Genomic DNA, 27,762 nt, shown 5'->3' with positions numbered 1-27,762 from the left:
GCCTTGAACTACAGGGAACTGGCAGCTCTCTGTCTCCAGAGGACCTGACTTAGCAGGTGCACAACCACATTCAGCTTCTCCCTGAGACTTTTGTGCTTTCAATAGCCCTCTGGACCCAGGTTGAGTTATCAACATTGTCAAACACAAGAAAAAAAGACAGCTCAGCGAGATAGGAGTCGACTCTCCTGAGTTTCCCCTATTATGAGAGCACTGTCTGAAACGAAGGTCCCGGCTCTGTTTTCAAATTTCCTTTGCAAAGCAAGCAGCACTGTAGGTGGAGGCGGGAAACTCCAGCAGGAACCCAGGAGGTGAAGTCAGACTCGACGCCACGCCCCCCTCTCCCTGCAAAGCCCCGGAGGAGGAAGTGGGGAGGCCACCGAGACGAAGGCGGAGGCTAGGCTAGAGCGGCCAGGGCCGGCTGAGCAGGGACCGGCAAGGGGCGGGGACTCGGGGCGGAGCCTCCGGAGCGGCGCGGGCTCAGGTGAGCGCTCCTCGGCGGTGCTGGCTGGCTGGCGCCTAGAGCTCTGGTGCGGAAGCGGCGCGAGCTGCGGGGGCTCGGGTGGGAGATCCTGAGGAGGTCCGGGGTATCTAGCCAGGATCTGGCCTCGGGCCCGGCCTGAGGAGGGGAGGGGCTCTGGAGCTGGGGGCGAGTCGAGCGCCCGCCTCGGGCTGAGACTTGAGGGGTTTGAAGGAGGGGGCTCTGAGCCGGGTTCGAGGACCGACTCTTCCCTCAGCCTTCGTGTGACCTTGGATAAGTCTTTCTCTCCCCGAGCTTCTGCTACCACAACGATGAAATGGAAGCAGGACGGTCCGCTGAGAGTTGGTACACATAGAGGTTCGGCAAAAAAACAAAAAAGCCAGCCTTCCTCTCTGCTCTCTTCCTCAGCACCTTCTTAGGGAAACGTGAATCGTGGGAGCACCTAAGAGTCTGAGTGACCTTGGGCGAGTCCCTTGTTTTGACGTTTCTCTACAGATGTGATGGACTAAGCAAATAGCCCTGTGCTATTTTGATGTTACCAATGCAGACAGAAACAAGGCAATGGCCCTCTCGCTACACGTCTCTTAGGTTTGCGATAGAGAGGCTGTCTTTTCAGAGGGTTGACTAGATCTCAGACCCAATTCCCATTAATTCCTACAGCAGACTTCTGTTTGTTTTCCTCCCTTGGTAATTGGAGGAGTGATTCAGTGCAAGGGTTGGCACGCCACTCAGCTGAACAACAACCGGTATCTTCAAGGCCTAAAATTAAAGACCGATTTTAGGAAGCCTGACATTCTGGTTGTTTTGTGTTTCAATGGCAGGAAGGCAAGATGACTTCCCTGCTCCAAGATTGGAACAGCTGAAGAAACCACAAGACAAAATGAGAACTACAAAGGTCTACAAACTTGTCATCCACAAGAAGGGCTTTGGGGGCAGTGGTCAGTATTGATTGGTCTTTGGGGGTGTGTAAATTGGCTGATGTGATGTGCCCAATACAATGCCTTACAATTAGGAATATCACTATCGAGGCTAGACAGATAAATGAGTGAAGTCATAACAGATCAGCAGAATGGTTGGATCTGAGTGCACAAGATCTCTTTGAAAAGCATTCACATTCAGTTTTGTTGGTTGTATTTTGAATCTGGGTCTTACAGAATATTCCAGGCTCATCTGAAACTCACCTTGTAGCACAAGCTGGCCTTGAACCCATTGTCCTCCAGTCTGTGTATCTGGAAATGCTCTACCACATCTGACTTGATTTCCCTTCTGTCGTCCCGTCCTCCCCACCCCCCACCTACCCTTCTGTAATGAGATCTGGCACTCGATTCTGTATACATAATAAATAAATAAATCTTAAAAAAAAAATAAAATTAGATTCAAAATGGACGCTCAGGGAAAAGGCAGAACACTTGCTTACCTACTCGTTAGCCTTAGGTTAATTAACATCCTTAGCACCTTTATAAAATAGGAAAACAAATGGGGGCTGGTGAGGTGGCTCAGTGCGTAAGGACACTTGCTGCCAAATCCATTGACCTGAGTTCAATCCCTGGGCCCCATATGGTAAAGGGAGAGAACCAACATCTGCAGGTTGTCCTCTGACCTACATGCACACACATTTTAAAAAAAAACACCAAAAAACCCCAGAAAGCAAAAACCCAAATGGAGCCTCAATATAACAACAAAAGTAAATGTTGAGCATGGCCCCAGCAGTCTGGAGACAGAGACAGAAGGTGAGAGAGTTCAAAACCACCTTATGTAATGCGTCTGATGCCATCCTGAGACACATCAGTCAAAAAGTAAAAATAGTGCCAGAGTTGTTCTTCGAGATCCAGTAGTAATACCAACATGATGGGGGTGCCCTGTGTTTTCTCTCTGGTGCTTTTATTTTTTAGAGGGTATGTGCTAGAGATTCAGCCCAGCACCATAAGACACGCTAAGCCTATGGTCAACTACTAAGCCCATTTGCTTTTTAAAGTCGCTGAATTGTCTTTCAGATGATGAGCTAGTCGTGAACCCTAAAGTGTTTCCTCACATCAAACTTGGAGACATTGTGGAGATTGCTCACCCCAATGATGAATACAGGTGAGCAATTCAAGGATTAAGGGAACTAGACACCCAGGTGTATTCAAATACTATTTCAGGCTAGTCGGGGCTAAATTGTAAGATCCTATCTCAAAACAAAATAAAAAATGCTCTTGTTGTTTGATGGTGGTGGCATACACTTTTAATCCCAGCATTCGGAGGCAGAGGCAGGCAGATCTCTGTGAGTTCAAGGACAGGAAGGGCTGTTAACCCAGAAAAACCCTGTCATGAAAAAACCAAACCAAAATGCTCATGTCTAGGGCTGAAGAAATGGCTCAGCAGTTAAGAACACTGGCTGCTTTTCTAGAGGACCTGAGTTTGATTCCTGTATATGGCATGTCACACCCATCTGTAATTCCAGGCCCAGGGCATCTGATAACCTTTCTGGCCTCCTAAAGCACCAGGCATGCATGTGGTGCACAGACATACATGCAGGGTAAAACACTCATATACATACATTTTTTTTTTAAAAGGTTTTTAACAAATTATGTTCAGGTGTGGTGGTACATTCCTTTAATTCCAGCACTCAGGAAGTAGAGGCAGGTGGATCTCTTGAGTTCATGGTCAGCCTGGTCTACAGAGTGAGTTCCAGGACAGCCAGGGCTATACAGACAAACCCTGTCTTGAAAAAATTAAAAAAACATTTTTTTTAAAAAAAATATGTATATGTCTGTGAGTATGAGTGCTAGTGCCCTCAGAGGGAGATTCCCTGGATCTGGGGTTATAGACAGTTGTGAGCCACTTGAAGTGGAAGCTGGAAATCAAACTTGGATCCTCTGGAAGAGCAGCTAGTGCTCTCAACTGCAGAGCCATGTCTTCAACCTCACCAACAGGTTTTTCAAGTGGCCCATTTTTGTTTTTAAAGTTGAGGTAACAACTGGATTTTTTTTTTTTTTACTGGAGCTGAAGACCGAGCCCAGGGCCTTGCGCTTGCTTACTGAGCTAAATCCCCAACCCTACAACTGGAAATTTTTGTTGCTTTTGTTCATTTCCTCTCAGGCCAAGTGTAATGTCTTTGTTTCTAAGAAAGTTTTCTCTGGTTGTGGCAGAAGTTACAATGTGTACTACATTATTTATTTGCGTTTTGATGGGAGGTGGAGAAAGCTTACCTCCTGCAGTCTTGCTCATCTTTGTTGCTTTCTTTTCCAGTCCTCTGCTTTTGCAAGTCAAGTCTCTTAAGGAAGATTTACAGAAAGGTAAATATTACCTCTCTCTTTGGATTTTTATAGTTACTGTCTGAGAAACCAAAGAAACCTCTCTTGGGAATCTCAGGAAATAAGTACCTAGCAGATTGAGTTTCCTCTAGCAAAAAAGAAGACAGATAAAGCTTTTGGGGGTCAGTGACTACATTTGCAGACCTTGCCCCAGGAGCAATAGTTGGTATGTTTACTGTCTTCATTTACCTTTATAGCTAATTAAGCTGTAACCTCCCCCAGACGCCAAGTCAGTTATGAAAATTGCCAAAGAATCTCGTTTGTTAGCATGTTGCAGGCATCGAAGAAACTAAATTTAGAGACAGAGGAAAAGGTAATTTGAACATGGGAAGTTTTGTATTTAACTCCCCCCAAAATTACTGAATTTTCTTAAGTTTTTCAGAAAATATTTAAGTGTTTCAGAAAATATTTAAGTGATGATTGTGTTGCTAGTGATCTCTGTTTGGACTAGGTGTTTCTAGATTCTTCCTGTCTTATTTCAAAGAATCAAAGGGTTACATGCAAATTAAAAAGGAGCAAGGGCTTTTATTCAAAGAGAAAGTGAAGGTAGAGAGTGGATAAAGTTGCAAAAGCCTGAGCAAGCATGGGACTCCCAAGAACCTGGTTACTTCCCAGGGCTTGCTTTTGTGAATCTAGAAGAGTCTGGGTAGTTTTCTGTCTTGAGTGTTAAGCTTGGGTTATGTAACTGCTCCTGTTTTTTGTATGATGCATCTGACTTTAATCATGTGTGCCTGCTCGTACATAGGCATAGGGTGATAAATAGGGTATTTTCCCTAAAAGTTTACTCATAGAACAGTTTGCCCACTGTGCCTGCACTTTAGGGTACCAGACCCTGCCTCAAAAAAGGGGAGGGAATGAGGGATGCAGCCCATCTGTCAGCGTGCCCACTATACACTGAGCCCTGGGTTCCATCCATTCTCTGGGACTGTATAAAACAGGTGCGATGGTGCAAGCCTTGAATCTCTATCTCAAAAGAAAAATAAAAATAAAAAAAGCCATGTGTAGAGTCAAAGGCCTTTAATTCCAACACTCTAGAGGCAGAGAGGCAGGTCGATCTCTGTGAATTCAAGACCAGCCTGGTCTACAAAATGGTTTCCAGGACAGCTAGGGTTGTTACACAGAGAAACCCTGTCTCAAAAACAAACAAACAAACAAAACAAACAAATAAACACACCAAACCAAAAAAAAAAAAACACAAAAAATATTTGCAAATAAATAAAAATATCATACACTAAAATTAACCAGATCCAAAATCTGTATAACTCAATGAACTACTATATGGTTAGAATAGGCCTTTAGAAGGTTAGCTTGGAAATGTCGCATTAAATTTTGCATGTTTATTACCAAATATAATTTATGTACTTAGCCATCACCAAAACAAAACTTGGCCAAACTAAACCTAGAAAAACAAGTAGCTTCCTATCCTCTTTCATAACCATGTCTACTACCTGCATCCAGTCCTTCCTCAGGCCCTGGTATTCAGCCTTTCTTACTTTCTTCCTGGTTTATTGTAGCCAGATGTATATTTGTTTACATATATACACATACTATTGGCTAGGTTTTGCTTGAGAGAGAACATGCAGTTTTTTCTTCCTGAGTCTTTATTGTTGTTATACATATACGTACACATTCCTAAATACTTAAATACAACCTGCTCTGTCTTTATAATGTTACCTGTATGTACATGATCTCAGGGATGAACACTTGGTATTGGATAAGCAAATGGGACCCTGTGGACGACCATTTCTCCTGCTCTTAGCATTCCACAGTTGCCTGTTGTTTTTTGTCTATGGTTGAGATCCCGCAAACTTTCCCCCTTCCATATTAGCATGTTCATTGGTGTGTCATTGTTCAGGTCTTGTTTAGGCATCCATGTTGATGAAACTTCATGGGGGAGCCTTTCTGACATTTCTAGGACACACAATCTGATAGCTAACTTGCTGTTCTCCTGGCTCTTATAATCTTTCCGATCACTTCTCCACAATGATCCTAGAGACTTAGGTGCAGGAATTGTGATGTAGATGTGTAAGTTGGGACTGGACACCACACAGCCTCTTGTTCTCTGCATTTTGATCAATTGTGGGTTTCTGTAATGGTCTCTTTATCTGAAGACATAGTAAGACCCTGTCTTAAAGAAAAAGTTTCTTCCTACATTTACTTATGTAAGTATGTGTGTGGACACACATAGCGGGCAGGATGAATGTGTAGAAGTCAGAAGACAATTTCTCATTCCACCATATGGGTCCCAAGGATTGAAATCAGGTTGTCAGGTTTGGTGGCAAACCACTTTGCCAGCCCAGATAATGGGTCTTATCTCACAAACACACACACACACACACACACACACACACACACACACACACACACACAATGTATCTCTATCAGATATATTCCTTATTACCCTCTCTTGTCTCTCGCATCTGATAATCTGGTCCTCTTCCAGAGTAGCTCCCCTGCTTTCAGGGTTTTGTGTGTGACCCAATGAGTTTTATTGGGATTTGTTTACAGAAGCATGGGGAGGATTTGTGTACAAGAGCATAGGCACCTTACCGTGGCTACACCCCTAGGAAAAATGTGTTTTCTTCCTTCATCAACCATTAACTGTGTGTAAATCTGCAGAGATGGCTGGGGCCTCATGAGCTCCTCCTTTCCTGACAGGGTGTTGACAGGCCTGATCTTGTGTAGGTAATCATAGCTACTGTGAGTTATATGGTGAAATTGTCATGGCATATCATATCCAGAAGTTAGCATCCCACACTGTTCTTCCCACTTCTCTGGCTCTTAAATTCTTCCTGCTCCTTCTTCTGTGTGGCATGTTCCCCTAGCCTTGTGGCTGGGCATGCAGCAATCATTTATTCTCAGTACTTTGACCAGCTATGAATCTCTGCTGTCATTGTTGACCAGTGCAGAAAGAAGCTTCTCTGGTCAAAGCTAAAGCAACACTAATCTATGGACATACACATGGTTATTCAGCCACTTTCAATGCTGTGTGCCTTTAATTCCAACAGAGGCAGGTAGAGCCTTGTGAGTTAAGACCAGCCCGTGCTACAGAGTGAAGTTCTAAGGCAGTTTAGGACTACATCGTGAGACTCTGCCCTCAAAATCAAAATAGTAATAAATAAAATATAAAATAAAAACATAGTAATTTAGAAAGCAGTTTGAGTCTGTGGCCTTACGACAAATGTACTCTCTCATCAGATCTTAGCAGCTAAGCAGAATTAGGCCCCAGTTAGTACTTGGCTGAAAGAAGTCAGTTTGAAAGACACATTGTATTCATTTAGTAAAACTACAGCAATAGTCTCCACACTGCTGCCTATGAGCTCCTTAACCACAGGCTTTTGCCCAGGTTTACAGTAGCAGAAATGAATTCCCTCCTATTGTATTGTCAGATTGGCTCCCTAACTGACTTCTACTGTTGCACCATTGGACTCATCCTACCTGGCTGGTTCCTGTTGTTGCATATAGGATCCATAGCTGAGTGTGACAGTTGACGATACCTTCCACCACCTTGAGGGCTAGTTAGCAAGGAGAAAGCTTCCAGCTCAGTTCTAGCTGGATTTCTCTGTTCCTTGACCAAGGCCAGAGGTACCTTCAAAAGTAAGGTCTTATTATCATCTAGTTTTGGGGAACAACCAACAGCAGTGACAATTGTTTGTGTTGTATTGAGACTCTGTAGAGTCTTCCATGACCAACAGTTTATAGGGAGGCAGCTCGTTTCTGCCACTGGGATTTGAACTTTTCTTACGTTGCTCCTCCCACGACCACCCAGGGCTCTAAACAAGTTCTGTGCACTGAGTTACATTCCCAGCCTCTAGATACTACTACTTTTTTTTCTCTTTCTTTTCCTTTTTTGAGGTAGGGTCTCTCTAAGTAGCCCTGGCTGTTCTTGAGTTTGCTATGTAGACTAGGCTGAGATCTACCTGTCTGCCTCCCCAGGTGCTGGGATTAAAGGCATGTACCACCACACCTGGCTCAGATTTTTTTTTTTAATGCTTTTCATTTTTAAATTTTTTTTGTTTGTTTGTTTTTAGTGATAAGGCCTCATGATCCAGGCTGAACTTGCTGTGTAGTTAGGATGGGTTTGAATTTCTAGTCCCCTATCTTCCCCCTCCAGAGTGCTGGAATCAAAGGCACTTACTATTCCTCATTTTTCCTCCTGTACCACCGCCTGGCCTCAAACTCACTGTGTAATCCAGGCTGGTTTTCAACTCGGGACAATCCTCATGTCTCAGTGTCCCAAGCACTAAATCAATCAATCTCTCTCTCTCTCTCTCTCTCTCTCTCTCTCTCTCTCTCTCTCTCTCTCTGTGTGTGTTAATGTGTTGGTGGTGTGTGTACCCATGCCTGCACAGGCTAGAAGTTGATGTTAGGTATCTTCTCTCCACCTTAATTTTAATTTTTTTGACAGTGTTTTTTGTTTGGTTTGTTTTTGAGACAGGGTCTCACTGTGTGACATTTGCTATTCTGGAACTCACTATGTAAAACAGGCTAGCCTTGAACACAGAGATCCACTTGCCTCTGCCTCCTGAGTTCTGGGATTGCAGGCATACACCATCATGCCTGGCAAGACAGAGTCTTTTGATGAGCCCAGAGCTCTCTGTTTTGACTAGGCTAATTGGCCACAAGTCCAAGGATCACTTGTTTCTGAACTCCATTGCTAACGTGCAGGTGTGTGCTGCCATACTTGGATTTTACACTGGTGCTGGAGATCAAGATTCGGGTTCTGATGCTCTTGGAGCAAGCACATTACTGACAATCACCTCTCTAGTCCCCAAGCGCAGGGTCTTAGATGTTTGCCTCTTTCTCCCTTATCTCTTCTCATTTCGACGCTCTGCTCTCTCTCATTTTCTTCCTTCTTCCCTCCACTAGCGACCTCAGGGACTCATATGTGCTGAGCATGTTTGCAGCCACTCATCTTTCTCTTTTAACTTTGAGATTGATTTATTTTACTTTGTGTATGGATGTTCTGCCTGTATGCATGTATGTGTACCATGTGTGCCTGTTGGGTGCCTGAAACTGGGGCTACCAATGGTTGTGAGCTACCATAGCATGCTGGGAACCCAACCCAGGTCCACTGCAAGAGTAACAGCTTCTCTTAACCGCAGAGCCATCTCTCCAGCTCCAGCTCTCTCTTTTGAGGCAAGGGCTGGTTAAGCAGCCTAAGGCAGGCTTTTCAGTCCTCCTTCGTCAGTCTCCAAATGCTAGAATTGTAGGGGGGGAAGCCATGACACCAGGTGCTGTTCATCCTGTAAGTGTTAGTTCTTCCGATTATTTGACTTGTAAAGTAGAGAACTATTTAAGATGTAATCTGGAAGGCAGAGGCCATAGCAAATGATCAAAATATATTAACTGAACTGATTTTTTTTTTTTTTAATTCAGAAACTATCAGTGTGGACCAGACTGTGACTCAAGTATTCCGGCTAAGACCTTATCAAGATGTCTATGTGAATGTTGTAGACCCCAAGGCAAGTCTTTGTTGTGGGTTAGCACCTATCCTCAAAGGTTAGGTCACTATGGAAATGAGGTTCTTAATACTTTTTTATTTTTGTTTTTGTTTTTGTTTTTCAAGACAGGGTTTCTCTGTGTAGCTTTTTGCCTTTCCTGGAACTCACTTGGTAGCCCAGGCTGGCCTTGAACTCACAGAGATCTGCCTGGCTCTGCCTCCCGAGTGCTGAGATTAAAGGCGTGCACCACCACTGCTCGGCTTGGAAATGAGGTTCTTAAGTGTAGTGCTATATTGTTACGTGGTCATATCTAGGTCATTTAAATATAAATATAAGCTTGGCTTAGTTAATATAAAAGGATGTATTTATAATTTGGTATTTAATTACTAATATTTTTATATATTCTGTCCATTTTTAAAAATTGTTTTATTATTTTAAAAAATATTTTTTGTCTTTATCTATCTATTTGAATGGTTGCCTGCATATATGTCTGTGTTTCACATGTGTGCCTGATGCCTAGAGAGGCCAGAAGAGGATGTTGGATTCTCCTGAAAATGGAGTTACAGATGTGAGCCACCGTGTGGGTGCTGGGAGTTGAACCCGGGTCTTTTGGAAAAGCAGTCAGTGTTCTTACCACTGAGCCATCTCTCCAGCCCCTCATATCTATTTTCTTTAAATGATTTATTATTTTTTAGGCAGAGTCTGCTGTTTAGCTCAGCTGGCATGGAACTTATATAGCCCAGGCTAGCCTGGAACTGGCAGCAGTCCTCCCTCAGCTTCCTGGGAGTAGAAGATACATCACTATACCTGGCTTTGCATTTGTTTCTCTCTTTTTGAGACTGGATCTCACAGTGTAGCCCTGGCTGTCCTGGAATTCACAATGTAGACCAGACTGGCCTTGAACTCACAGAGATCTGTCTGCCTCTGCCTCCACAGTGCTGGGACTAAAGGCGTGCGACACCACATCCAGATTAGATTTTTTTCTTTATTAGTTGATGCTTAATAGGCAAAAATAATTGTCCAGAGGGCATTATGTGCATTCTATTGTGATATAAAGCAGACAGCTCAATGGTATCTTTCAAGACTAAAACAGAAGGGCATGGTTGTGTGTATCTGTAGTTCCAGCTACCTATGCCAGGGCAGAGAGGATTGCTGGAGCTCCGAATGTGAGGGCAGCCTGGACAACAAAGCAGTAATATCCTTTGTCAGACATCCGAAGGACTGAAGCACAGCCCCTCTGGCTCCTTTGTCAGGGGATAGCTGCCGTAGCATGTGCTGTAGAATTGCCCAGGGCACCATAGAGTTGCCTTTGCTGTGGAGAATTCTGTCAGGTTCTGCTCTTGAGTGGTCTTCCAAAGGTTTTCTTTTTTCATTCATTTTCACGGTGTGTGGACATCATATCTTGACTATAAAGAGTGGTAAAACAATACAGAAGTGTGATTCTCCTCTTTCAGGATGTGACTCTTGACCTTGTGGAATTGACTTTTAAGGATCAGTACATTGGCCGTGGGGATATGTGGCGACTAAAGAAAAGTTTGGTAAGATATGATTATTTTAATGACACAGTATATTGTCTGTGACACGAATTGTCCTTGTTCATCATATAAATTCAGAGCCATCCAAATAACTTCTGATTCTAGCATCCACAAGTAGGTACTGTAAATATTTGGCTATATCCTTTTCTATTTTTTGTTTATTTTATTTATTTATTTCCAGAGCTAAGGACAGAACCCAGGGCCCTCAGTGGCAAGCGCTTTACCACTGAGCTAAATGCCCAACCCCTATTTTATTTATTTTTATGTGTATGACTATGGCATGTTTACATTTATACTATGTGCATGCTTAGTACTGTCACCATCCAGAAGAGGATATTGGATCCTCTAGAATAGCAGTTACAGACTGAGATGCCATGTGAGTGCTGGGAACCAAACCTGGGTCTTCTGTAAGAGCAACAAGTGCTGAGCCATCTGGCAACCCCATCCCCACTCCTCATCCCATTTTTTTTTTTAAAAAAGATTTATTTATTTATTATGTGTACAATGTTCTGCCTGCATGTATCCCTTTAGGCCAGAAGAGGGAGCCAGATCTCATTACAGACAGTCGTGAGCCACCATGTGGTTGCTGGGAATTGAACTCAGGACCTCTGGAAGAGCAGCCAGTGCTCTTAACCTCTGAGCCATCTCTCCAGCCCTCCTCATCCCATTTTTACAGGGTCTCAGTATGTGGACTTGGCTGGCCTGGAGCATGCTGTATCAACCAGGCTGGCCTGAACTCCCAGAGATACACATCTGCCTCTGCCCCCTGAGTGTTGGGATTAAAGGCATGTACCATCAGACCCGCCTATTTATTTATTTTTAATGAATCTTTTCCATGTAAAATGCCCACTTCATCAGAATTGTGACCCTGTACTGAAAACTCTTTGGTTTTGCATATTATGAAGGAACAAGTTATATGAAGAATTTCTACACAAAATATATTTTCTGGGGAAAAAATATCAAATAACCAAAACCTTAATGGGCTAGGAACATAGTTCAGTGGTAGAGCCTTTGCCCAGTATATGTGAGGTACTAGGTTCAATTCCCAGCAGCAAAATAAAAATAAATAAATGAATGGAAATTAAGGGTTTTGTTTTTTTTTTTTTATTAATTGGGTGAAAGAGGTTTCTGTTTCTTTGAGCTCTCTCAGTGGTAGAGTACTCACCTTGAAGCCCTAGGTTTGACCTCTGGCACTGAAAAAAAGAATTTCGAAGTGGAAAGATAATTTGTACTACATTTAGTATATGAATGTAGAGACCTGTGTAAACATTTGTGAAGATCAATGTATTCCTCGGGCTGCACTTACTGTCTGCCTGTCTTCACTGTTTGTACTTGCTAAATTCTTAAGCTCCAACTGTACAGCTCTGGACTTCGCTGTTGGAGGAGATTGACCAGGCTGGCCTGGAACTCACAGAGATCCACCTGCCTCTGCCTCCCAAGTGCTAGGATTAAAGGTGTGAGCACCATGTCCAGCCTTTCGTTGTTGTTGTTGGGGGAGGAGATTTTAAAGCCAGGAGCTCTTGTGTGTGACTGTCCAGGGCCTGATGGGTTGAGTCCTTTTGTTTTCTCCTTCCCTTAGGTAAGCACTTGTGCCTATATCACTCAGAAAGTGGAATTTGCTGGCATCAGGTAGGTATCGTGGCATTCTGGACTTATTGGATGGGAAATGGAAGTAGAATTTAATACAGGAAGTCAGCTGAATAAGATACTTGAGGCATGTGGATCTTCATACAGTAAAGTGCGCAGGAGTTTGAAGTGCTAGACTGCTGTGATATGAGTGAAAAGGTACCAAAGTACCTGACGGCAGTTTTAGGATTGTTTTATGAGTTTGCTTTTTGTAATTTTGGGATCTAGTCTCATGTAGCCAGGCTGGCCCCAGTTTTACTGTGTTGCCCTGACTTTTCCAATGCTAGATGACAGGTGCATGCCCCCATACCTGGCTGTTTTCAGAATTACCGTAAGAGGTGGCAGAAGCTACTGGAGCAAGAGGTTTGAGTTACATATATTAGAAATGGAACTATTTTCTATGAACATGTTATCACACATTCTGAGGGTCTCTGTTCTCTAAAGGCCCCAGTTTTCTAGACCTGTATGTTTTCTATGGACTTCTGATGTGCGTATTCAGGACACCGGAAGCTGTTTATAGTAGATAACCTGCTCATGGAGCTCTCTTTGGAGAGGTATAACTGATCAGGTCATTTGAGTACAAGTGAACTAGAAGACAGACACAGAAGGCTAGCTTGGACCCCATAACAAGACTAGTTCAGAAGACAGACACAGGAGGCTAGCTTGGACCCCATAACAAGACCAGTTCAAAAGACAGCAGGTGAGCGAGCCACCTGAAGAGAGGTATAATAATAATTTGTATGTGTATCTCCTTTCAGGGCGCAAGCTGGTGAGCTGTGGGTCAAGAATGAGAAGGTCATGTGTGGTTATATCAGTGAAGAGACCAGGGTAAGATTTACAAAGTGACTTTTTGGTTTTGTTTCCTTATACTGTATGTATGTCTGAGTACTGAATTCAAAGCAAAGAAATAAGAAAAATCTTATGATTGGTACCATCTGCCCAGCTAGAACTGGTCCTCTATTGTTCCTGTATTTTATAGTTGGGTCTTGGCAGGTTGGAATTGATCTTCATTTTCTTCTTCCAAATGAGTCTATTTAATATATTAAATACAGGACTGGTTGTGGTGGCTCTTGCTTATAATCCCAGCACTGAGAAGGCTGAGGCAGGAGGATGACTGTGAGTTACAAGCCATTATGGGCTATATAATCCGTTCCAGTCTGGGCTACATAATAAGACATCCTGAAGTTCTCTGGCACTGTTCCTACTCAAGTGTTTGTCCATTCAAATTCAGTGAAAAATTTCCAGTTGTAAGAAATTATAATCTGGTACAATAGGTATGTTCCTGTGTTCCAAACTACTTAAATTGAGGAGAAGCTGGACATGGTGGCACATGCCTTTAATTCCACACAGACAGACAGATCTCTGAGTCCAGTCAGTCCAGCCTGATCTAGAGAGCTAGTTCTAGGACAGCCAGAGCTACACAGGAAGGCTCTAATCTTGAAAAACCAAAGTGAAGAAGAGGAAGCTGAGGAGAGAGAGGACACCTTGGTCAAAAATAGGATAATCTGATTATAAGAACAACAACGTAATTTTTTTTAAGTCAGGGGCTATTGATTTGTAGTCCAGACTTGTCTTGAACTCTCAATCCTGTATCCACCTTGGGAGTGTTGAAATCATAGTTGTTACTACCATCCTAGCTTGGAGAACAAGATACCTGTGTATGAAAAGAAATTAGCACTATTGAGTTGGGGATGAACCTTAGTGGTAGAGTGTTGCCTAGTGTGACAAGACCCTGGATTCAATCCCTAGTACCAAAAGGGAAAGAAAAGAAATTAGAATTATGAAATCTACTATCTGGGGAATTGGCTCATTGGGTAGAAGCATTTGCTGTGTGTGCCTGATGATAGGAGTTCAGGTCCTGAAAACCCATGTGAAAGCCATATGCTGGAGTGCCAGCATCAGTATCCTTGTATGCTCCTACAGGGGAGGTGGGAGGTGAGAGGAGAATCCTCAGAAGCTCCCGGGCCAGTTCACCTGGCTTATGCATCACTGAAGAGACCCCACCTCAGCATGGAATGATGAGGACTGTATTCAAAGATTGGCCTCTGACCTCCTCCTGAGTGCCAGTGTGTGTGCCTGCACCTATTTAAACTCGTACTCTCCTCCTTACCCACCTCTGTGTCTCTCTCTCTCTCTCTCTCTCTCTCTCTCTCTCTCTCTCTCTCTCTCTCTCTTGTCTTTCTCTCTGTCTTTGTCTCTCTCTCTCTCTCTCTCTCCCTCTCTCTCTCTCTCTCTCTCTCACACACACACACACACATACATACACACACACAATTTAAGTTTAAGGCTTTCTTACCTTGCATACTTGATATATGTATGTATTATGTTCATTTCATTCTTTTAGTGCTGGAATCAAACCCATGGTAGCTTATTAGTCACACCACCAGCCAGTCCTCTTACTTTAGGTAACTTCATAACTAGATCATTTGCCTGTTTTTCCATCTCATAAAATGTTGTAAGTGGTAAGTTTGTTTTTTAATTGAATTAAAAATGTTTTTTGTTGTGTTTTATTTTTTGTTTTTCAAGACAGGGTTTCTCTGTGTAGTCCTGGCTGTCCTGGAACTTGCTATGTAGACTAGGCTGGCTTCAAACCCTGAGATCTGCCTGCCTGTACCTCCCAAGTGCTGGGATTAAAGGCGTGTGCCACCATGCATGGCACATAAGTGGTAAAGTTTTAAAGGGAAACCTGACATAGTGCTGCACTTTTGTTGTTGTATTTTGAGACAGGGTCCCCCTACCTAGCTCTGGCTGGCCTGTGACTTACTAGATAGGCCAGGTTGGCCTTGAGCTCACAGAGACATGCCTGCCTCTGCTTCCTGAGTGTTGGGATTCAAGGTGAGCACCTGGCTAGTGCACAGTTTTAGTCTGAAAATTTGGGAGATGAAGGCAGAAGAATCAGTAGTTGAAGAACTGACCTACTTCTATCTTTTTTTTTTTTTTTTTTTTTTTTTGTTGTTGTTGTTTTTCGAGACAGGGTTTCTCTGTATAGCTTTGCGCCTTTCCTGGAACTCACTTGGTAGCCCAGGCTGGCCTCGAACTCACAGAGATCCACCTGCCTCTGCCTCCCAAGTGCTGGGATTAAAGGTGTGCGCCACCACCGCCCGGCTTACTTCTATCTTTACAAGGAATCTTTTATTTTTATCTTTTGTTTATTTGCTATGCTGGGGAAAGCTTAGGGACTTGCACATGCTAAGAAAATGTTCACCACTCTGAGTTCGAGGCCAGCCTGGTCTACAGGAGCAAGATCCAGGACAGGCACCAAAACTACACAGAGAAACTCGGTCTCGAAAAAAACCAAAAAAGAAAAAAAAAATGTTCACCTCTGAACTATATCTCTAACCTCAAAAGGTATCTTTTTTAAATGTTTCCGTATAAAAACTATGAATGGTTTTTCTTCCTTTCCATAAAATATGCCATGATTTTAAAAATGGAAGCCAGGTATAATGGCACACACCTGTAATCTGAGCACTGGCGAAGAATTGAGCAGGATTACAGATTTAAGGCTGGACTTGAATTACCGAGGCTACATAGTGAGTTCGTATCTGCAGAAAAGTTACCAGGTCTGGCTGTGTAGCTCAGAGGTCTCACACTTGTTTGGCATACCTGAAGTCCTAGGTTAGATTCCCAGTGCTTCTAAAAAGGAGCTGGACTTGATGGTACCTGCAAGTTGAGCACTCAGGAGACTGAGAAAGGAAGATAGCAGTATCCAAATTAGTCTGGGCCTATTAGATTAGCTCAGATTAGCTGAGACCCTATCTCATTAACAAAGCAGAACAAACAGGGCTGTGGCACTGACCCAATGGGTAACAGCACTTCCTGTGCTAACCTGAGAATCTGAGTTCAAATCCCTAGCATCTACGTTTTTTTGGTTATTTTTTTTTTAAAGCTGTGCATGATCACACTTGCTTTTAACTGGAGCAGTATTGGGAGGGGAGAGCTAAGATGTAGTGGAGCTTGCTGGCCGACAGCTAGGCTCCACGTTAATGATAGACCCTGTCTTAAGGGACTGAAGTAGACAGTGGCAGAGCAGGACACTGACTTCCTCCTTTGGCCTCTCTGTACACTTAAAACACACACACACACACACACACACACACTCACACTTAACACTCACACTCATTCTTACAGTCACACACACACCAGACTTACCATGTATAAAACCCTTCATTCTGGTACCTAGAAATCACCAGATGAGCAAAGCTAACACTTTCAAAAGCATATTTTTTCTAGATTTTATATTTCTGTATATTAGAAAAGGAGAATGGCTGGGCAGTTGTGGCGCATGCCTTTAATACCAGCACTTGGGAGGCAGAGGCAGGCAAATCTCTGTGAGTTTGAGGCCAGCCTAATTTACAGAGTGAGTTCCAGGACAGCCAAGACTATACAGAGAAACCCTGTCTCGGGGTGGGGTGGGGTGGGGGGGGGTGGGGAGAAAGGAGAATGAATTTATCAGTACTTGCTATGTCTCAACAGCTATAGGAAGCCTCCAGAGTGAATAGTCTTTAAGGAGTAAGTCTGATGAACTAAAAAATATGAATACTAAAAACAATAAGAGATTTGCATTCTGCTTTTTCACCAAACTTCTTTAGCAGTAGAAGAGAATGACTGAGTAGCATTGTTAATAAAGTACATATAGCCAAAATAACCACTTTTGCTTAGGGCAATCTGGCAAATGAGATATATGATACCAGTTATAATTTATTAAGCTCTGCTGGGCATTGGTGGTGCATACCTTTAATCCCAGCACTCGGGGAGGCAGAGGCAGGTAGATCTCAGAGTTCAAGGCCAACCTGATCTACAGAGTGAGTTCCAAGACAGCCAGGACTACACAGAGAAACCCTGTCTTGAAAAACCAAAAAAAAAGAAAGAAAAAAGAAAAAGAAAAAAGAAAGAAAGAAAAAGAAAAAAGAAAAGGAAAAAAAAGTTGGCAAGTCTTGGTTAAAGTTCTGTCAGGTTTCTGTGACTTTCATGGGTACAGAAGCTGCCCTTTCTACTATTATTGTTGTGTGAATCTTCATGAAACATTTGTAGGTATTACAGTACCTTGCAGGTCTTTTTCCAAGTGCTATAAAACTCCAAGAGGTCGGGAACCAGATCTTGCTACCTACGATACAAAGCTCAGAGTAAGATTTCAGAAACTTCTTTGTTTTTATAGATTATTTTTTATTTGTTGTGTGTGAGTGTTTTGCTTGCCACATAGATATGTGTGTACCAGGTATATGCCCGGTACCCATGGAGTCCAGAAGAGGTCATTGCATCCCCTAGAACCGGAGTTAAAGATAGTTATGAGCCTTGATGTGGGTGCTGAGAACTTGATCTGGGTCATCTGCATGAGCATCTTAACTACTGAGCCATTTCTCCAGCCCCTGCTTTTGGTTATTTGAAGTAGAGTTTCATGTAGCTCATGCTGGCCACATACCCAGGGATAACCTTTGATTCCCAACCCTCCTGTCTCCACATTCCAAGTGTTGGGATTGTAAGCACATGCCACCACACTCAGTCTTACCTAGTATTGGATAGTGGAACTTCATGATGTTAGCCAGACATTTTACCAACTGGGCATTCTATCAAGTAAGTGAAAGAACACATGGGTGAAGCTTGCTTTTAGAAGTACCACTTCATAGTTAAGAGATTTCTTTCATCATTTAAAAAATTCTTTTAGTTAAAATTACAAAATTTACTCTGAGTAAATGTTTTATTTGATTTTTGACACAGGATTTTGCTCTTTAGCCCATGTTGGCTTTGAACTAACTGTATTCCTGCCTCACTTTCCTGAGTTACAGAATTAAGGCATGAACCACCACATCAGTCTGCTCTATTATTATTTTTGTTAAAATTTTATATAATGTATTTTGTTGTGTTTTTCTGTGTAGCCCTGGCTGTCCTGGAACTCACTCTGTAGACCAGGCTGGCCTCCAACTCACAGAGATCCGCCTGCCTCTGCCTCCTAAGTGCTAGGATTAAAGGTGTGCGCCACCACTGCCGAGTTATATAATATATTTGATCAGTGAAAAAATCAATAAGACAAAAAATGCTAAAATAAAACTAAACAAAAAGCATCCACAAAAAACATGGAATTTGTTTTGTGTTGGTCAGCTACTACAGGGCATAGGGCCTGTCCTGTGTGGTTGATCTACCCAGTGATATTCCAGTGGAGAAAATTGATTTTTCCCTTTGCTAGCAGCTATCAGTTTCAAGGAGCTTGTTGGTTAGGGGCAGGACCCTGTGTCCACTTTCACCTTTCAGTGCTGGGATCTTGTCTTGCTTGAGCCTGTGTAGACCTTTTACAGGTCATATGTGTCCTGCCACAATCTCTGTGAGTTCATATGTGCATTGGTCACATTATATCCCCCCCCCCCCCAGCTAAGGACCGAACCTAGGGCCTTGTGCTTGCTAGGCAAGCGCCCTACCATTGAGCTAAATCCCCAACCCCATGTTATATCTTAAAGACACTATTTCCTTGGAGTCATCCAGTACCTCTGGCTCTTACAATCTTTCCACTTCCTCCAAATAGATCCTGAGCTCTAAGGGGAGGGGCTGATGAATACATTCCATTTAAGACTGCTCCAAAGTCTCTCACTCTGCACATTGTTTAGTTGTAGGTCTCTGGTAATTCCTATCTACTGTAAGAAGAAGCATCTCTGATGAGGGTTGGTAAGGCTGTTAACTATGGATATAGCAGTGTGTCATCAAGAGTCATTTTATTCCCATGTTCCTTTAGTAGAATAATAATAGGTTTTTCCATAGGCCCATGACACATCTAGTCGCAGGTTCTTGGCCACTTTAACAGTGTCAGGTATGGGTTCTATCTCATGGAGTGGGCCTTAAATAAAAAAACAAAACAAAAAGGCCCCCCTCCCCAACAGTAGTTGGTTATTCCTGCAACATTGTGCCACTATTGCACTAGTGTATTTTGTATGCAGGTTGCTGTTACAGGTTACAGGGCTTGTGGATGTTAGCTTTTAAGCTTTCAATATGTATGCATTTTTGTTTGTTTGTTTGTTTGTTTTTCAAGACGAGGTTTCTCTTTGTAACAGCTCTGACTGTCCTGGAACTCACTCTGTAGGCCAGGCTGATCTCGAACTCAGAGATCCACCTACCTCTGCCTCCCGAGTGCTGGGATTAAAGGTGTGTGCACTACCACCTCCTGGCATTTGCATTATCTTCAGTGTATAATTAAGTATGTTGGGCTGGTGAGATGGCTTAGTAAGTAAGGTGCTTATCCCCAAGCCTGAGAACCTGAGTTTGAGTCCCTGGGACGCACACAGTGGAAGGAGAGAACTGACTCTGCAAATTGTTCTCTGACCTCCACGTGTGTTTGCACATATGCACACATACATACATACACATGCTCTCTCTCTGAATGAATAAATGTAGATAAATATGTTACCTGTATTACTATTGTGACAGACTTTGAGACCCTATTCATCCTGTAGAACTGAAATTGTATACAAATCATTGGCTTTTTAATGCAACTATGTTTTTATTTGTTACAGGTGGTGTTCCGTTCTACGTCGGCTATGGTTTACATATTTATTCAGATGAGCTGTGAAATGTGGGATTTTGATATTTATGGTACTGTCCCCTAAGTACTGATTGTAACTGCCACTGGAGAGAATTTTGTGGTTTTCCCCAAGTTTGTATCATTTTATAGTAAGCGCTTGAGACTCTAAAGATGTGTCCTGCTTTCTTGCCAAGCCTCTTCAGTTCTCTCTCTTTTACTATTATTTTTTCATTCTCCTTTTTGTGACTGTTTGTTTTTGAGATAAGATTTTCATACAGGTGAGGGTGGTCTTGAACTTCCCATTCTCCTACTTCTGTCTCCCAAGTGCTGTGATTAAAGGCATTCATCTCTATGCCCAGTTTACACTGTGCTAGAGATTGAACCCTGGGCTCTGTTCATGCTAAGCAAGCACTGTACCAAACAGAGATACAGGTCAGGGGTGGTGCACACCTTTTATCCCAGCACTCAGGAGGCATGTTGATTTCTGTGAGTTCAAGGCCAGCCTGGTCTACAGAGCATATTCCTCTCAGAGATACATAGTGAGACTCTGTGTATAGCCAAGGGTGATCTTGAACTGATTCTCCTGCCTCTACCTCCCCAGTATTTTTAGACATTTTTCGTTTATTAGTATTTTGTGTGTTCATGCATGCCCACATGCCCATATGAAGGTCAGAGGACAACTTTACAGAGAGTCTGTTTTTTTCTTATTTTTATGGATTCCAGGGTTCAAACTCTGCTGTCAGGCTTGAACAGCAAATGCTTTTACCCATGAGCCACCTTGCTAGTTCCTCTGTTCTATTTATATAGATTGCATAGATACATGGAGAGACAGATGCAGAAGCAGAACATGAATTCCAGGGAATGCAGTAGATTATTAATGAAAAACCTGAATTCTCAGATCTTAAATTCTCTACTTTCTGTCCTTTCACAGGCTCTTGCTCTATAACCCAGATTATTCTCAAATTCATAATCTTCCTGCCCCAGCCTCCTGTGTGCAGGCATGTACTGTTACCCTCAACTTGATGTCTTTCATTTAGTTTCCTGTCAGTCACAGAAAACACAAGTTTGCTTCAACTTTATTGTATTTTATTATGATATAATGAGCAGAGGGCCTACTAAATCAGTTTTTTGAACTTCCATTGCTTAGTGAGAGAGAGAGTGAGTGTATGCATGTGCGTTCGTACAACTCAGGCGTCAGTTTTCTCCTCCTGTGGTGGTTTCGGGGAATCAAACACAGGTCACTAGGCTTGTCAGCAAGCACCCTTACCCACTGAGCCATCCCCTCCCCCATTGTCTCCTAATACACTTTAAGCATGACTATAAAAATAATCATATTTGGAGTTTAGGTTCTTCTCTCATGTTGAATAGATACCACATTAACCAGTCATCTACCTTTTTAAAAATTTGGGTTTTACCTTAAAGCTGAGACTTTGTAATTATGAGATTGGACTGTACTTTCTGTGCTAAGGAAGCACTGAACCTCCATAATTAAATTTGACTTGATACAGTTGAGGATGTAGCCCCGTGGTGGAGTTTTATCTAGTTTGTCTAGGGTATGCAAGTAGCCTCTCATTTTTTTTTCACTTTGTACTTTCTTTTCTTCCTTCCTTCCTTTTCCTCTCTCCCTTCCTTCCCTCCCTCTCTCTCTCTTTCTTTTCTTTTCTTTCTTTCAAGACAGGGTCTCAATATGTAGTCCTGGGGCTGAAATTTGCTTTGTAGACCAGATTGGATTTGAACTCATAGAGATCCACCTGCCTCTGCCTCTAGTGCTAAAACTAAAGGTGTGCGCCACCACCTCTAGTGACTTTGTACTCTATGTTCACTGTCTCTTACAAAAATTATAGCAGATGCCATTGTTTTCTATTTGGTCCAGTTCCTTGAATGTATTTAGAAGAGACATTTCGAGCAAAAAAAGAAAAGAAAGAAGGTGGTTCTTACTCTCTTCTCACCGTTTCTTTTCAGGGGATCTGTACTTTGAGAAAGCTGTGAATGGTTTCCTTGCTGATCTGTTTACTAAGTGGAAGGTATGTCTCTATATTCTAATCTTCTAAGTAAATATCACTCAGTAGATTTTTTTAATTTTTCAGGGTGTTTTGTTTTATTTTATTTCTCCAGACAGGATTTCTCTGTGTCACCCTGGCTGTTCTGGAACTCACTTTGTAGATGAGGCTGGCCTCAAACTCACAGAGATCCACCTGCCTCTGCCTCCTGAGTGCTAGGATTAAAGGCGTGTGCCACCACTGCCCAGCATTTTGGGATCTTCTTAAGAATGCTAGGTTGGCTGACCAGGGAGCTCCTGTCTCAGCTGCCCCAGCATTGGGGTTACAAACATGTGCTGTTATACCTGTTGTTTTGTTGTTGTTGTTGTTTGTTTGTTTGTTTGTTTGTTTTTTCCTTAGAAAGGGCCTTATTATGTAGCTCTGGCTAGCCTGAAATCCACTATGTAGACCAGGCTGGTTTTGAATCACAGAGATCTGCCTTCTACCTACTGAGTGCTGGGATTAAATTCGTGTGCCACTGTGACCTTTTAATGTAGATTGAATTCAGGTCCTCATGCTTATGTGGCAAGCACTTTACAAATTGAGTTTCCTCCTAGCCCCTGAATGTGGATTTCTAAATGTGGTTTTTCTATTAATTTGCCTTCTCTTGAGCTACTTTAGCTGAAATGTGGACTTGAGATTTAAATTATGTTAATCACCTCAACATGATGAACAGCATTCATGAAAACACAGGGCTAGCTTCACAGATCATACTCAGTGGGGAAAGACTGAAAACTCTCCTAAGATCAGCACTAGGAATGCTTCCTTTGCCGCTGTAGACACCCACACATAAATAAAAGTAAAAAAAAATTAAGAAAAAAGAAAATTGTAGAAGGCTAGAGACATGGCTTAGTGGTTAAAAGTACTGACTGCTCTTCCAGAAGCCTTGGATTTGGGTCGCAGCACCTACGGGGGCTTACAACTGTCTGTAATTTCAGTCCCGGGGAAGCTGGGTTGGGGACATGTGAAATCCAGTAACTAGTCTGTAGACTGCTTTTCTCCACCAGTGTTCTTTCTGTATTTTGACTTGTACTCAGAAATTTCTTTCTTTCTTTCTTCCTTTCTTCCTTTCTTCCTTTCTTCCTTTCTTCCTTTCTTCCTTTCTTCCTTTCTTCCTTTCTTCCTTTCTTCCTTTCTTCCTTTCTTTCTTTCTTTCTTTCTTTCTTTCTTTCTTTCTTTCTTTCTTTCTTTCTTTTTCTTTCTTCTTCTTCTTCTTCTTCTTCTTCTTCTTCTTCTTCTTCTTCTTCTTCTTCTTCTTCTTCTTCTTCTTCTTCTTCTTCTTCTTCTCCTCCTTCTTCTCCTTCTCCTCCTCCTCCTCCTCCTTCTTTTTTTTTTTTTTGCCGAGACAGGGTTTCTCTGTGTAACAGTCCTGGCTATCCTGGAACTCACATTGTAGATCAGGCTGGCCTTGAACTCACTGAGATGCACCTGTCCCTGCTTTCCAAGTGCTGCGATTAAAGGCGTGTGCTACCACCACCACCACCACCACCACCACCACCACCACCACTCGCTCTTTTTTTTTTAAAGATTTATTTATTCATGTATTTTACATATATACCAAAAAAGGAATATGATCACATTACAGATGGCTGTGAGCCACCATGTGGTTGCTGGGAATTGAACTCAGAACCTCTGGAAGAGCAGCCAGTGCTCTTTACCACTTAACCATCTCTCCAGCCATGTACTCAGAAATTCTTATCCACTTGCGATATAACTGTGGAAGAATGTAAGTTGTATTCTTTTCTGTCAAATGCTGAATTGTGTTGGTATGGTTAGGAGAGAGATGAGGTTGAGTCTGGCAGGAACTCAAACAAGCTTGTTGGCTCAGTAAACAAGCTACATTTCACGTCCACCAGTGAGCACCCTGTTCCCAGAATTTTTTTTTTTTTTTTGAGACAGGGTTTCTCTGTGTAGCTTTGCGCCTTTCCTGGAACTCACTCTGTAGACCAGGCTGGCCTCGAACTCACAGAGATCCTCCTGCCTCTGCCTCCCGAGTGCTGAGATTAAAGGCGTGCGCCATCACCGCCCAGCGTGTTCCCAGAATTTTGATCTCAAGACTTCATGGAAATGTTTATTCTTATTAGCTCCCATCTGCATTTAAGAGGTAATTCATGATTTTGGCTTATATCCCTTCCTCTCCCAAAAGCTTCTGGGCCTCACCTTGTGATATATAAGAATATCTTTAAATTCTTAAAAACACCACTGGGGGCACTGTTCTTTTTCCTTAAACTGCAGTTCTGATAAATTAAAAATGGATAGAGATATAATCAAGTTCTAACACTCAGTTGGTAATGTTTATGTCAAATCAAGAATTGGGTGACAGGGACCCTTTCTTAGTTGTAGCTTTCCAAGGATTTTTGCACATCCTTGGAACTTTAAGTAACCTACCTAAGAAATCACACAGTGATAAGCTTAAGAGCCAGAACTGAGAACAAATCTTTTGACAGGAAGTGTTCTGTCCTCTTCACAGTGCTCCCTACTGTTATGACTTACTGTGGGGGACCCCTGAGGGTATCCCCGCATGCAGGGAAACATGCTGGGCAGATGCATGCTGGCAAGGTGGTGGCAGTGACCAGTGATTCACAACCCAGACACTGCTTCCATGTGGAGAGTTTATTATAACAGAGAGATGAAGAGAAAGATAGGAAAGAGAGAGACAGAGAGAAGAGAGAGAGAGGTCAAGGGTGCACACTTTATGGGAGGAAAAAAAATCAGAAAAGAGAGAGAGAGAGGAAGGGGAGGAATTTTTTCTTAGAATGAGGCTTTTACCTCAGGACACAGGGTGGTACCAAGGGGTGGGATTTCAAGGGGCAGATCAGAATATTAACATTCCTCCATTTTGATTATTATAAAAAGAGGTGAGTTATGGGAGCAAGTGGGGGAACAAGCGTGCTGAATTCTCAAGGCTATTTCAGGCTGACAAGGGGCGAAGTGGGGAGAGGGGAACCGGGAGTCTTGCATGGCGGAAGATCTCACTAACGTTCCTTGAGGGAGCTGAGGAGGCAGATTGCAACAGTGATGATGTTCCAGGAGCTTGGGGGGAAACGGAATGCCAAATCAGGAGTATAGAAGTCATGGCATCTGCTATTTCTTTGGAGGTCAGGCGGGAACAAAGAATCTTGACTTTGCAGTATGGGGCGGGGGACCATAGGCACATTTTTCCATAATGAGGTATAAGGACTAGCGGGCTGGCCTCTGGAGTCCCAGAGGGTCAGCGAGGGTCAATGATAATAGCTCAAGGTCATCACAAGGCTATTGGCCGTGGAATTGAGAGGGCACAGGCCATCTCCATATGCCATCGCATAGGAACGGGTGCTGAAGGGCTATAAGCCCAAAAGACATGTGGTACTAGCAAGTGAAATGAGATGAATGTGACCTCCAGCGTCCCAGAGAGTCAGCAAGGACTAATGAACAGTGCAAGATAGCCAATGGACTGTTGTAACAATGGCCATGGGCCGTGGAATTGAATGAGCACAAGCCATCTCCATATGCTGTCATATAGGCTTGGGGCTGAGAGCCTTAGAGCCCAAAAGACACACGGTACTAGTGAGCGAAACAAGACAAATCCTCACTTGTGGGAAAATGGCCAGAAGGGAAGGGAGGAATCTTACCAATCCTGTAGGATGAAGAGTCTCCAGCAGTGCTTCAGCCTGAAAAATGGCGGGTGGTACAGGATCCCAGAGCTCCTCAGACTGCCAGCGGGCAGGAGAAAGCAGAGGGGTTGCCTGGCGATATTGGGCACCAACGTTATGAATTACTGTGTGTATGTGTGTGTGTCGGGGGACCCAAAGGTATACTGCACATGCAGGGAAACATGCTGGGCAGATGCACGCCATGCGGGCATGGCAGAGGCGGCCAGTAATTCACAACCCAGACACTGCATCCGTGTGTTTGTTTGTTTGTTTTTGGTTTTTCGAGACAGTTTCTCTGTGCAGTTTTGTTGCCTGTCCTGGAACTCACTCTGTAGACCAGGCTGGCCTTGAACTCACAGACATCCGCCTGGCTCTGCCTACTGAGTGCTGTGATTAAAGGTGTGCGCCACCACTGCCCAGCTTGGAGTGTTTATTATAATAGAGGGATGAAGAGAAAGACAGGAAAGAGAGAGAGGTCAAGGGTGCGCACCTTGTGGGAGGAAAAGCAGAAGAGAGAGGAAGGGGAGGAGTTTTTCCTTAGAATGAGGTTTTTACATCAGGACTCTGGGGTGGCGCCAAGGGGTGGGTGGATCACAGTATTAACACCTGCAGTCACATGAAGCCCTCTAACACTGTGCACAGCCACTGAGCCTCTTAGGAGTGCATATATCCATGGGTTGCTTCATAGTGAAGTAAATGAAATAAACTTGTACCTACTTTTTCTGTGTTCATGCCTAGGAGAAGAACTGTAGTCATGAAGTGACTGTGGTCCTATTTTCCAGAACTTTTTATGATGCAAAATCTATTGGTGAGTAAATTTTTTTCATATATATATATTTTTTTTAGAATTTAAAAAATTTTGATATTTTTTCATACAGTATATTCTGATTACACTTTAAAATTTTTATTTGTAATTATTTATTTAGTTAGTTTTTGTTTTGTTGTTCCCTTTAAGACAGGGTCTTGCTATATTCCAACTGTCCTGGGACTCACTGTGTAACCAGGCTAGCTAGCCTCGAGCTCACAGAGATCTTCCTGCATCTGCCTCCCAAGTGCTGGGAGGTGTGCACTGTTAAGCCCAGCTAAATTTTTTTAACTTTTGATAGACAGGGTCTTTTTTTTTTATAGTTTTTCAGGCTGGCCCTGAACTCCTGGCTTCAAGCAAACTCTTGCCTGAGGCTCCTAAGTAGCCGGAGTGCCAGCACACAACACTCTACCCAGGTTCTTTTGGTTTTCTCTGTTGGGTCCCTTACCTTCATCTCCAGCAATTCATTTTCCTCTTTGCTTTTGCACCGTTTGTCTTTCCCATCTTTGCTAGGGGCCCAAGTAAAATGGAAACTACTACATCTTAATGTGTGTAAGATGGCTGCGCCGGGACACCACCTAGAACCCACGTAACTGATACCCAATTAGCTTTACCTATTATTTATTTATTTATTTACTTTCTGGTTTTTTTGAGACAAAGTCTCATTATGTAGCTCTGGCTGTTCTGGAACTCACTGTTTAGATCAGGCTGTCCTCGAACTCAGATCTGCCTGCCTCTGTCTCCCAAGTGCTGAGATTAAAGGCGTGTGCCACCACGCCTGGCTTCTTTTTGTGTGATCTTCAACTCAAAAGAGAAATTCAACAACACTGTAAAAATCTCTTTCCAATATAATCTGTATACTGAATTTTCTGTATTTCAGATGAATTTCCTGAAATAAACCGAGCTTCAATTCAACAGGATCACAAAGGGAGATTCTATGAGGACTTTTACAAGTATGTTTTGGTGCTTTGCTGTGTCTTTAACTTATTTATTGGTTGTTTCTTTCTAACTTAAAAAACTTTTTTTTGATTTCACCAATTTTCCATTCTTGTACTTTTAAAATTATCGGATATAGGGTACTACATTGTGTTCAGAATTTTTATTTGTTTTTGCTGTTTTGAACAGTCTCACTATTCAGCTTTGGTTAGTTGGAACTCACTGATGGAAAAGCAAGACAATGGCTGGGTCTAATGTAACCCCAGTGTTGAGGAACAACAGACAGGTGAATTCTTGAGCTCATTGGCCAGCCAGTCTAGCCCATTCGGCAAGCTCCAAGTTCAATGAAAGACCCTGTCTCAAAGAATAAGGTGGAAAGAAACCAAGGAAGACACCATGTCAACTTCTAGACTCCACATGCACATGAACACATACTCACACAGATACATATATAAACTCCCACATAC

The 27,762-nt window shown here is 42.8% G+C and overlaps 1 protein-coding gene across 29 annotated transcripts in view; it reads left to right on the top strand.

The window, feature by feature from the left end:
- The first annotated feature begins 377 nt into the window (after window positions 1-377).
- Window positions 378-27,762, top strand: part of Depdc5 (DEP domain containing 5, GATOR1 subcomplex subunit) — a 137,530-nt gene continuing 110,145 nt past the window's right edge. For 11 of the 29 annotated variants that reach the window (XM_076545761.1, XM_076545776.1, XM_076545756.1 and 8 more), the window contains exons 1-12: window positions 578-835; window positions 1,300-1,416; window positions 2,473-2,560; window positions 3,710-3,756; window positions 9,154-9,239; window positions 10,673-10,756; window positions 12,333-12,382; window positions 13,138-13,207; window positions 19,876-19,954; window positions 21,846-21,907; window positions 26,293-26,362; window positions 27,240-27,312. In XM_076545761.1, coding sequence (XP_076401876.1) covers window positions 790-835; window positions 1,300-1,416; window positions 2,473-2,560; window positions 3,710-3,756; window positions 9,154-9,239; window positions 10,673-10,756; window positions 12,333-12,382; window positions 13,138-13,207; window positions 19,876-19,954; window positions 21,846-21,907; window positions 26,293-26,362; window positions 27,240-27,312 — 872 coding nt within the window. In that variant the 5' untranslated portion in view covers window positions 578-789. Of the gene's footprint in view, window positions 836-1,299; window positions 1,417-2,472; window positions 2,561-3,709; window positions 3,757-9,153; window positions 9,240-10,672; window positions 10,757-12,332; window positions 12,383-13,137; window positions 13,208-19,875; window positions 19,955-21,845; window positions 21,908-26,292; window positions 26,363-27,239; window positions 27,313-27,762 lie in introns of those variants that run through there. The other 18 variants (XM_076545772.1, XM_076545779.1, XM_076545768.1 and 15 more) reach the window with 8 other exon arrangements.

The sequence above is a fragment of the Peromyscus maniculatus genome, chromosome 10, assembly GCF_049852395.1.
Source record: "Peromyscus maniculatus bairdii isolate BWxNUB_F1_BW_parent chromosome 10, HU_Pman_BW_mat_3.1, whole genome shotgun sequence".
Lineage (NCBI taxonomy): Eukaryota > Metazoa > Chordata > Mammalia > Rodentia > Cricetidae > Peromyscus > Peromyscus maniculatus.
Note: the sequence above shows the minus strand (reverse complement) of the source record. Positions and strands in the feature narration are given on the sequence as shown.